The following is a 12,084-nucleotide window of genomic DNA, read 5'->3' as shown; positions in this document are numbered from 1 at the left end:
GGTGGTGACCGGGACCGTTGGGGGCGGGGTGTGTGGCCTTATGACACACATCCGGTGATGTCAGGGGGTGTGGCCTTATGACACACTTCCGGTTATGTCAGGGGGTGTGGCATATGCTAATGAGTTATGCTAATGAGTTTCCCTAGCTCTTTTTCTATGAAACGACCCCTGAGTATCACAGTTATATAATACAAGCCTGCGAGACTTGCAGGGAGGGGGAGTCCCATATTCCCCACCATTGCTGAGCTTGGTGAGGCTCCACCGCCTACAATGGAACCCTACTGCTTTCACTGCCACCACGCCCAGGCCCATAGCAGTGGCCACCAGCCTCCACTGCCACCATGGTGCCTGGAACAGCAGCTGCCAACCTCCTCTGCTGCAGCATCCTCATCCACTGCACTGAGGCCCACAGCAGCTGCTACAGTAGGCTCCCGATACTCCTAATCACTACACCAATCTGGCCAGCAAAGATAAGCCTGGTATAAAAATTAAGATAGAATTGACTTGCTAAGAATTGGTTATTTGGGGAACCTAAAAGAGGAATGGCTGGATGATTTAGGTTACCTCATCCAACTCGCTGAGGGTTGTGGGTTCAAGTCATCACATCAGGCTGTTCAGCTCTGAGTGACTGTCAGCACAATCCTAAAAATATTTTCCTGGGAGTAAGCCCGTTTGAACAAAATGGGACTTCTTAATAGACCTCCTTGTTTTGATTGCTCCTCAGCGCACCCAGAGAGCAAACACTACAGGGACACCGTAAGTCTGCACCGCTCTCGCCTCCAAAAGGAACCAGTCCTTGTAAGTGCTAGCCCCTTGACCTTCTCACCACTTGGAAAAGAGAGGGTCAATGTTGTTAGAGTGAGCAACTCAGCATGCCTGGACACTGTGGGGCACAACCTCACTCTAAGTGTATATAGATGTTATCCCCTTGAATGTGATGCCTCTCTTTGTCTTAATCTGGGAGCTGCCCTCTGACCCCTCCTCTCTTCCTTTGTCCTCTCTTATGCTTCACATGGCATTCCATGGAGACACATGTCTCTGCAGGTTTCTCCTGTGCCCTCCTATTCCCACTCACATGATGCTGGGCATTTGTAACGGGGAAAGTACTCTTTAGCAGGGCTATTTTTGGGCAGGAACGCACAGGAACGGAGTTCCGGCTGGCTCCCAAGTTGTGCACACCCAGCAGGAACTCATTAGCATAATAGGCCACACCCAACAGCAGAAACTCATTAGGATTGGCTACATTAGGGGTGTGTGGCCTAACATGCAAAGGAGTCCCTGCTACAGAAAAAGGCCCTGGGTTTTGACAACAAACAAGGTAAACAGAATAAGAAGCAAAAGGTGGGTGTGGCTGGATGAGCACACTTCTGGTAACATGGGGGTGTGGCCTAATGTGCCAATGAGCTGTGCTGTCAGGGTGTGGCCTAATATGCTAATGAGTTCCTGCTGTTGGGTATGGCCTATTATGCTAATGAGTTCCTGCTGGGCTTTTTCTACAAAAAGAGCCCTGCTTTAGATTAGGCGATTAGATTTTTTTACTGCAATCTGAATGTGAACTGAATCTACTTGAATAAATGTAAGTTTCTCTTTCTTGCAATACACTTCTTGGGAGATTTATTATTTATGGCATTCGGTATCACACTTCTGTGACCGGGCAAAACTCTCCTATATTAACCAAATACGCCAGTGAATGTAGCATTATTAACTGAGTCACTGATAAGAAGCCCCATTGTTATGACTGGAACTGTTGCCCAGTATAAGGGTGGAGCTCTGTAGATAGGAGCAGGCTTCGTTCTTTTTATGGCTCCCATTATGGGATAAAGCAAATGAGTTGAAATCTGAGGTTACAGTTAAGTTTGCGAAACTTTTCTCCAGAAACTTGCTTAGGAACTAGAAAAACTACCAACAGCGCTGCTAGATAGCAAAGCAGAATGTTGTCCTTTTGGAAGATGAGGTCTGCTTACCTGGTGTCTCCAGCTACATCTTCCCCGAGCATCTACCACATATACCATCTTTTGACAGTCCCTGGTGGACTTCTCATCCATATACTGGCACAGGGCCTGCTGCAGTTGGGTAGAAACGTGCTGGTCTAAGAGTTTAATGTGACTTCTTATTTTCACACAAAACCCATGGCAATTTGCATGTTTTAAATCTCACGTTCCATTTTTTAAAATTTATTTATTTTTGCATTTGGGTGCATGTGCGTGCCCGTGCTTGAAGTCATGGCGACCTCTGCAATAAATACCTGCCATAAATAAATAAATAGCCTGCCTCTGCCTCCCGGCCCTGGTATTCTTTGGAGGTCTCCCATCCAAATACTTGCCAGGGTCAGCCCTGCTTGGCTTCCAATATCTGACGAGATCAGGCTTGCCTGGGCTATCCAGGGCAGGGCTCAAGTTCCATATTGTTAACAGAAACCAAACCTGCGAGCTTGAAACTGTTAACAAAATCCATCTGTTGGACACTGTATTGACCCCGGGCGACTCCATCTTTGCCAGTTGCCCTGAGTCCCTTGGGAGAGGACAGCATGAGCTGCTCTCAGGGGAACTGTCCCATTCTCAGGGGAACTTTGCTTGTTAATAGTGCTGATCTTCAAGGCCTGGCTTGGTTCTTCCCCCCCTGGAAGCCAGGTGCAGGATGGCCTGGCTCACCCGAGTGTTTGGGATAGCTTAATTCAGGGGTCATTTCCTGCAGGAGCGCGCAGGAGCGGAGCTCCGGCAGTAAAGGGCCCAGGGGGTGGGCACATGCAACAAGCCCCACCCCCTGCTCCCAGCAGCCCTCAGTCAGAGCAAGAAGCAGCCAGGTAAGTTGCAGAGCTCCCCCCAGTCCAAAACAGTCCAGTGGCACCTTTAAGACCAAGTTTTATTCAGGTACAAGCTCTCCCTCCTCTGCGAGGACAGCTAGAAATCGAAAACAGTCCAGTGGCACCTGAGCGGTGGGTGTTGCCTTCTGACACACTTCCAGTGATGTCAGGGTGTGTGGCATATGCAAATAAGTTGTGCTAATGAGCTCCTACACCTCTTTTTCTACTAAATGACCCCTGGCTTAATTAATCATTCTTTGGGCCTGCGGCCAGCATTTAGGATATAAGATGCCTAATTCTAGTTATGCTCTTTGTCTCGAGGGTTTGGCTAAGTTCCGCTGTGCACGTGTGCATGTCTCAAGGCCAGCTGATTGCTGCTCAGCCCTGCACCTGCTTTGAGAACTGTGATGGGTCATTAAAGCTCTCCTCATAAGAAAACCCGGATCTCTCGTGTCAGTTTTTGGGGAACTTCTGCGAACCTAAGAGCTCCTGGCCAGGGTTCGTAACAGACACAGATGGTATTGTGTGGTATAGTGGTTAGATTGTGAGACTAGTATCTGGGAGACCCAGGCATGAATTCCCACTTGTGCCATGGAAGCTTGGCTGGGGACCTTGGGCCAGTCGCACACTCTCAGCCTCACCTGCCTCACAGCCATTGGGCGGCAGCCAGCAGGAGAGGGAGGGGCACTTTTTGGTTGTACCATAAAGTTTTATTTAGGGATCCCAGCCCCTGGCCCAGGAGGGGGATTCCCCACTGCCAGCCAGTTGGCTGACGGGGGGAAATCCCGCCCCCGAATGACGTTTTCGGGCGACTTCCAGTAAAACGGGAAGTACCACCCCTGACACAATGATGTCACATGGGAGTGACGTCATCGTGCCAGAAATGTCGCGCAGGAGATGTTCTGGTATTTGGGCAAACTCTATGGCGGTGAGGGCAAATACCAGAGCATCCCCACACAATGTTTCCAGTGTGATGATGTCACTTCGGGGTGACATCAATGCATCGCGGATGTCGCATGATGCCCCCCCACCTCCTGGAATGCCCCCACAGCTCCCCGCTGGCAAAGCTAAGGGACCTGGCAACCCTAGTTTTACCATAAAGTTTTACTATAAGGTTTAGAGTGTCAGACCAGTGTGGTGACATCACATCCAGGTTTGCGCTGGAAGTGATATAGTGCCATTGGCTACTGACAGTCTGCCTGCACATTTTTCTCCTGCTGCCCTATCGAACGGCAGCAGGCAGAGCAGGCAAAGGGTGGGAGTTTCTATGGTATAGCCAGATCCCTCTTGTGAACAGGGCTACTGTTCCTCTAGGTCAAGCTAAACACTCTAGTGGATGAGCAGGGTTGCCAGCCTCCAGGTGGGGCCTGGAGACCTCCTGGAATTAGAACTGATCTCCATATGACAGAGATCAGTTCCACCGGAGAAAAGGACTGCTTTGGAAGGCGGACTCTACAACATAAGACCCCAGTGAGGTCCCGTCCTCCCCAAATCCCTCCCTCCCTCCCCAGGCTCCAGAGCCCCAATCTCCAGGGATTTCCCAACCAAGAGTTAGCAACCTTATGGATGAGAAATAAATCATTTATTCCTTGACTAATGCTTTTAATATAAATTCTAATTCAGCAGGTCATGCTGGAGTTTCACTTTAGTATTTGCGCGGGTGACTCCATCTCTGCTGAACTTTCAGGTAACTTTCAGGTCAACTACAGGCTGTTTTGGGGGACACTGAAATTCTTTACTGGGAGACTAAAGAATATAATTATTAAACTGGATTTTGCTTAAGTTTAGAATTATGTAAATATCTCTTTCATTGGTGCTGTCTGCCCTTGGTTGCTCGATTCTTGTTTACTTCCATATTAGTGGATCTTTGGCATTTTTTGTGATGATGTTTGGGTTCATACAGTTAAACATAATTAATTGTTTCTTAAAACTTGCAAAAGGTAAACAAAATAATCACACAGAGAATTCTTTGGCTCTGATCCTGACAGTAGAACTGAGAAGAACTTGAAAGGAGAATTAGGATTACCAGTCCCCCCAGTGGGAGATCCTGTCCCTCTCGTTTCCTCCTGCTGCTCAAAGTAAGAGAAAAAACAAATGGCCATTGGACCAATGGAGTATGGGGAAACCCAAAAGTGACGTCAGTCCTCTCTAGGAATTGGCCAAAACTCTATGGTTCCACCATAGCATTTCCAGTGATTCCTAGAGAGGGGTGACATAACTTCTGTTTTTTCTGGAAGTGACATCATGCTGTCGCAAATGGCTGCTCCTCCATGTCCTTGCCCACCTCCATCTGCTGCTGGTTGCCAGACTGGGCCTTGCAACTCTAAGGCCCCGGTCACATGGGTCAGAAAATGCAGGGGGGGAGCGTGGCTGAATGCCCCGAAACAAAATAATGCGCGGCTGCCTGATCACACGTCCCGTCGAGGTCCCGTGGTTAGGGCGTGAGGTGCCAATCACACGGCTATCCCGCAGCACGGCAAAGAAGCAGTGCGGCGCGATCACACCAGCAATCACTAGGTGCTGCTTCCATGGTAAAAGGGAATTTTTTTTCTCACCAAAAGGTGAGCATGTGCATGATCATTTGTGTGCATCCTCTGCAGACTTAAAAAAAAAAACTAACTGGTTTGCGATGGGACTAGGACGGGACGCGATCAGATGCCCGCCCTTGCCCTGCGTTTTCCGGAAACTAGTACATCATAAGTACTAGTTTTTTACTCCGTATCTTCGGCACGAAGCCACGGGTTAGCCACGGGTGCACTAAACTTCCCAGATGTTGCGGTGTGATCGCACCTGGAAAATCCGCCTCTCATCCGTATCTTTAGCACGGCAAATGCTCCGTGTGAACAGGGCCTAAGTGTGATATATAGAACAATCTTTATCATTTGGCTACAAGGATGAGAGAAAGAATAGCCTTGCCCCTTACACCAGCCAGAGGATGAACTGCTGCTGGGAGCTTGTCTGTCCTCCACCTTTCCAAAAATGAGTTTTTTGGGGGGTAGGGAACCCACAGCTGCTGGGACTTTGCTTCTCTCTTGCTCCCAGTTTTTACTTGGAACTGCCTTCTTCCAGCTGTGCATGACCAGAGGAAAGAGCTTTTCCTCCTTCTTCCCCAAAAGAAATCACAATGTTGTGCCTTTAACCTGTGGCAACCCAAAGTATACTTGATTATCTGGCAAAATGTATGGAATGTTTAGGAGGAAATGAATACTTCTTTGTTCCTTTTCCTTTCTTTTCATTACATCAAGTTTACATGTGTAGGTAAGATGCTTGGAGCCTTAGGGGTCAGGTAGAATATAAATATAAAGAAGTATTTTTGGTTCTTCCGGTTGATGGCGGCACGCTCACGGACTCACCTCCCGGACCTCCCGGGGGTGTCTCCGTGCTCTGGCGGAAGGAGGGGGCGAGCAGGCTCATAACCCCCCCCAGGTGCCCGAAGGGGGCCTGTCCAAGGAGCTTTGAGGGGTAGCCTCTTCGATGGCGGAATGCCAGAGAATCGAGGCTCCCCTCTGCTCCAGTGGTTCTTCCAGCTGAGAGACTGATAAGGTGCAAGTGAGGCTAATCGGAGCAAGCGCAGGAGATCCAGCGTTAAAAATGCTGAAGAAAGTGGGGTCGGAAGACCTATAATGAACGTGAGTCTATTTTGAAACGATTTTTGAAAGAAAAGACGCTCCTTACTCTACTCGGCGGGACGAGAAAAGTGGGCGGGGGGCGCCTGTCATGCATTTGAAACAGCGAGAGAAAGGGGGGGAGCAGAAGAGAAAACACGATTGATCACTCAGAAGTACTTACCCAATCGAAGTTAAGCAGCTAAGAGCACATTCAGAGACTTTGAAAAAACTTCCTGAAAGTAAATAAACGGGAAAGATGGCGGGGAAGAGGGACAAAGACAAAGTAAGACTGGTGAAATCGAAACTAGAGTCCCCAAAGCCGGAAGTAGCAGCCAAAGAGACGGCAAAGGCTGTAGCTGAAGGCATGCACCCTCTGCTGGAGCAGTTGAATAACATCAGAGATCAACTGACAGGAGTAACTCAAAGCATTGCTTTACAACAAAAGCAAATTACGGACTTGATCCAAGAAATGAAAAAAGATGCTGAGAAAGTGAAGGAAGTGACGGAAATAATGCAGAAAGGGAAGAAGAAAGTGCAAAAATCGGAAAAGAAAACATTTTCTTTGGAAGAGCAGATGCTGCAAGTACACATGGATAAAGCCAATATGGTCCTGCGTTTCCAGGGGGTGCCAGAAAATAGAGGAGAAAATGTGAAAGAACCTATGAACGAACTACTTGCCCCAGTGGCAGATTTAAAAGTGGAACAATTACTCAATGACATGGATGTGGCCTTCAGGTCATATTCTGTTTATATAAAGAAAAATAATCTGCCTGGGGAAATTGTAGTAAAGTTTTCAAAGAGGCATGTTAGGGATGCGATCCTGAAAGCAGTAGCTGCAACACCCCTGAAGGCAGGGGAGAATGCGGTGAGAACACTGAAGGATATTCCATTTGAAATACGACAACGCAAAAAGAAATACAAGGAACTGGTGCTCTTTCTCCAAACAAACTCAATTGGATATAAATGGTTATTTCCAGAAGGCGTAACGTTTAAAATCAAGGAGAAGAAAGAAAGGATCGACTCTGTGTTGAAAGCTCAAGAATTTTTGAAAGACCAGCTGGGATGGCCAGAGAACGGGAAAAAAGAAGAAGATGGCAGATCCAATGGCGAGCTAGAATCGGGCTCTTCTGGTGAGGACTCTTTGTCTGAGCAAGAGGCAGCAGCCCCGAAGAGTCCCTACAAGCTACGAAAGAGGGAAGAAAAGAAGAAATAAAGGCTGAAGGACTCTGTTTGGTGCCTTTAAAAAGACTGGGGTTTGGGGATGATTGGGGGTACTGCAATTGGGCAGTTAAACATAAAGTTAGAGGGTAAAAGATTTTAAATGTTAGACTCAGTTTATAAAAAAGTTCAATGCTGAAAAGGCTTGATGTATCAAAGCTAGAGGGAAGATCTCCTCTCTTGGGTTTTTAGACAGTAGTGGGTACTTTACTTTCCCCCTTATGTGTAGTTTCCCCTTCCCTCTTTTCTGTTGTAGTTTTGTGTAGTGTTAAAAATAAATCAATAAAAAATCCCCTCAGGGGGCTTAAAAAAAGAAAGAAAAGAAATATTTGTTAAAGTTAGCGGTATTTTATCATAATTTAGGTAGCAGTGCCATAAAAACAGTCTTTCTTCTTTCAAGAAAAATGCTTATCTAACTTCAGGCCTAAGAGAAGACTTTCCTGTTGATTGGTGAAGAACTGTATTGTGGGAATTGCCCAGCCTGAGAAAAATGTAATAATTTTCATAATCTTAATCATGAGTTCTTTTTGACAATTGGACATACCTAGGAATATTTTAAATGGCCTTCAGAATAATATTTGGAGTCCCAACCAGGCATTGTCAGGCAACAAACATTTATTTACATATACAATACCACTCTTACCGTATTTAATTTTCTGTCTTGGGCACTGTAAAAACTCCACTGGATAAACAGGTTAGATGAATCCGTCTGTGTTGTATATGTGGAGAGGAGAGTGATATTCCCACCAACTGTTGTGTTCACATACTTCTGTGGGACAGTCAAGACCACACAGGTGAGCGGCCCTGTGTAAAATAAGAACAGAAGGATAGAGGATCAACCAAGGGCTACTGACAGCCATGGAGTTAATGTGCATTTTGCCCTCCTTGTTTTCCAGAAGAGACCATCACAAGCAAAGATATTAAGTTCCATTTATTGTTACATGGTGTTGTGGGTCAGTTAGGAGAGAACTTCTCAGGAGGAGGGGACTTCTCAGGAGGAGTTCTGCTCTGAATCAGCAGAAGCCAGCAGACAGGAAGTTGAACTGTAGGTTTGTCAGAGTTCACAGCCAACAGCTGATGCAGAACCAACAGCACCTTCCAGCCCCATTCCAACAGATGAAACCTGGGTGGTCATTGCCAGCCCTCCAGGTTCACCCACACCCTTTGAGCACTGGAGACGAAGGCTTAGAATGGATGTCTCCTGGCCCAGTGCCAGCTGCTTGCTGATGATGAGTAGCTGCAGGGTTACTTCCAAGCAGTTGGCTGCAAGAAAGACCTTCCAGCAGAGGCCTGTAAAAGCCAGTCAAGGGAAACTGCTTGATGTGGAAGCAAGAAGCAATAAGTCACCACCTGGTAAACTCTGCAACCACAGCTCCTGATGCTGCTTTGCTCCAGTGACCTTTGGACCTTTGGACTGAATGACCCCGCCTTGCCTGACTTCTGGAACCCTGACTTTGGACTGACATTGACTCTGACTCTGTACTCTGACTGTGACTGTACCTAGCTCTTGACACATGCCTGCGACATTTCTGGCACGATGACGTCACTCCCATGATGACATCATCACATCAGGGGAGGTACCGGAAGTGGCCCAGAAATGTCATTTGGGGGCAGGATCCCCCACCCTGCCAGCTAGCTGACTGGCAGCGGGGAAGCCCACTCCAAATCAGGGGATCCCCCTCCCGGAAGGTGGGGGCTGGGATCCCTAGCACCTACAGGCACCACGTTGGGGACCCCTGCTATATGTCCAGGAAGTTTTGCTTGTGCTGCACAAGCAAAACTGCTGTAGGTCTGTTTATATCTCCACTTGTGTGTTGCTGGAACCAGGCCTGCGTGTGTGCATTCTGGGCTGCTCCTTATATGTCCAGTCCTGGGGGAGCACCACCCCAGCGCTTCAGCCCAACTCTCTGGCAGCACAAAGCAAAGTGGATTCTGCTCACGGATGAGGATAAGATCCAAGCCATTTCCTCAAAGATATTGCAGTGTTTTGTCCTTTCGTTGTGTATTCTGTTGATTCGTTGCCACCTCAGTCTAACAGGATGGAGCTGCATAAATAGTGTTTGTGCTGAATACAGGCTGCAATCACACACACTCAATAATCCACTTTCAATCCACTTTCAATCCACTTTCAAACTGGATTCTGCCAGTTCACACAGTAAAACTCCAACTTGAAAGTGCACTGGAAGTGGATTGAAAGCGGATTATTGAGTGTGTGTGACCGCAGCCACAGTTTGCAGCCCGTTAGTATGAAATCAACAGATCTCAGTCAGAATTTTTTTTAATAATTTTTTAAAATTTTTTCATCAACACAGACATAACACAAACATACAACAATTATCATAAAATTCGGAGTACAATATGTGTATATATACTTTAAAGCCAACTATCTGTTATTTAAAGGTTACACCTCCTAGTAGACCAATATTTTGCAACCGTTATAGTCAAAAATTAAGTTCTTAAAGTCTAATTCTTCTCTTCACTTTGTTTATATGCTTTGTCCTGTCTTAGTATAGATATAGTTCTTGTACCATTTGTTGAATCTCCACCATGTGTTTTCAAATGACTCTTCAGTATGGTCCTTCAAAGTTAAATTTAATTTGTCCATCTCTGCTGCTTCTAATATTTTGTTAATAACTTCTTCTTTACTTGGTATCTCCTGGCTCCTCCAATATTTGGCATATAGTATTCTGGCTGGGGTGGTTATGCATATTAACAGATAAGAGTCATCATATTTAAAGTTATCGTGTAAAATGTTCAACAAAAATATTTCAGGAGTAAAAGGTACATTACAATTCAAAACTTTTTGTACTGTTTCATGTATCCCCACCCAATATTTCTTAACTCTATCGCATAGTCACCACATATGATAAAATGTTCCTGTTTTGTTCTCACATTTCCAACATTTATCAGAACATTTTGGGTCAAATTTAGCTAACTTTTCGGGAGCTATATACCATCTGTAAAACATCTTATAAATGTTTTCTTTGTATGCAATGGATTTTGTGATTTTAATATTTCCCCCCATAGTTTAGACCATTGATCCAACTGAATAGCATGACCCACATTCTGTGCCCACAACAAAATAACATTTTTAACAGTTTCATCAAACGTTTTATAGTCCAGCAGTAATACATACATTTTCTTTACCAATTTCTGATCACCTGCAAGCATTAGCGTATCTATTTCTAACCATTCCTCATAAAAGCCAATCACTTTATCTTTAGTGTACCTTGATTCAATCTGTACTTTCTGCCACCAATTCAAACCCTCAGGCAATTTCAGATTACATTCTGAATCCAATAAGTCCGAATATCTCATAGATGGAGTTCTTCTTTTAACAACTCAGTCAGAAATTATTGGCAGCCAAAATGTCACAGGGCTCTAAGTCTGAATGCAAAGATTTGGGTTTCATGCCACCATCATTGTGATTTTTTTCCTCCAATTAATGATTCATTTATTTAGATTCTATAACCCACTCAGGGACACACACACAAACGGCCAAAGTGCTGCAATACCAAATGGCTGGTCATGGCAAAAAGTGATCATTTGTGAACTATAAATCTCCTGCTGTCTCAGCTCTGGATCTTCTGTTTTATGCATTTTCCTTAGCACTTTATAGTAAGCATAAATCAATGATTAGTAGCAATGTAATCCACTTCAGCAAAATCCGTACAATTCATATGTACAATCAGGATTATTTTGGGGCAGGAACGCACAGGAACGGAGTTCCGGCTGGCTCCTAAGTTGGCCACGCCCAGCAGGAACTCATTAGCATAATAGGCCACACCCAACAGCAGAAACTCATTAGGATTGGCTACATTAGGGGTGTGTGGCCTAACATGCAAAGGAGTTCCTGCTACAAAAAAAAGGCCCTGGGTTTTGACAACAAACAAGGTAAACAGAATAACAAGCAAAAGGCGGGTGTGGCTGGATGAGCACACTTCTGGTAACATGGGGGTGTGGCCTAATATGCCAATGAGCTGTGCTGTCATGGGTGTGGCCTAATATGCTAATGAGTTTCTGCTGTTGGGTGTGGCCTATTATGCTAATGAGTTCCTGCTGGGCTTTTTCTAGAAAAAGAGCCCTGAATAGGGTATTCATAAGAACCCTCCCAGGGCATTGGCCAATTAGGGACCCTCCCGTGCGCGGGATAAGTCAGGCAACCGTTAGGTGGCTAGAGCTGAGAACCAGGAGTCTCTCACGGTACATAAGAGCCCTCCAGACAACACAACCTCCTCCTGCACGTCTGTAGAGATAAGCGTTTCAGCAAAAGGCGAAGCAGCAGGGATAGGAATGCAGTAATAATTAACAAGACACAGAATTAACTCCCCAACCCCAGGGCCTTTTTTATAGCAGGAACTCCTTTGCATGTTAGGCCACACGCCCCTAATGTAGCCAATCCTAATGAGTTTCTGCAGTTGGGTGTGGCCTATTATGCTAATGAGTTCCTTCTGG

General features: G+C 45.9%; 1 protein-coding gene across 1 annotated transcript in view; it reads right to left on the bottom strand.

Annotated features, from left to right (window-relative positions):
* Positions 1-9,145, bottom strand: part of LOC107119330 (V-set and immunoglobulin domain-containing protein 1-like) — a gene marked incomplete at its 3' end in the record, with an annotated part of 20,453 nt that extends 11,308 nt beyond the window's left edge. The window contains exons 1-3 of the mRNA XM_015421797.1: positions 9,130-9,145; positions 8,273-8,433; positions 1,965-2,063 (exon numbers count right to left, since the gene is read on the bottom strand). Coding sequence (XP_015277283.1) covers positions 1,965-2,063; positions 8,273-8,433; positions 9,130-9,145 — 276 coding nt within the window. The remainder of the gene's footprint in view (positions 1-1,964; positions 2,064-8,272; positions 8,434-9,129) is intronic.
* Between the last annotated feature and the right edge of the window lie 2,939 nt (positions 9,146-12,084).

Source organism: Gekko japonicus, unplaced genomic scaffold, assembly GCF_001447785.1.
Source record: "Gekko japonicus isolate JY-2015 unplaced genomic scaffold, Gekko_japonicus_V1.1 scaffold5128, whole genome shotgun sequence".
NCBI lineage: Eukaryota > Metazoa > Chordata > Lepidosauria > Squamata > Gekkonidae > Gekko > Gekko japonicus.
Note: the sequence above shows the minus strand (reverse complement) of the source record. Positions and strands in the feature narration are given on the sequence as shown.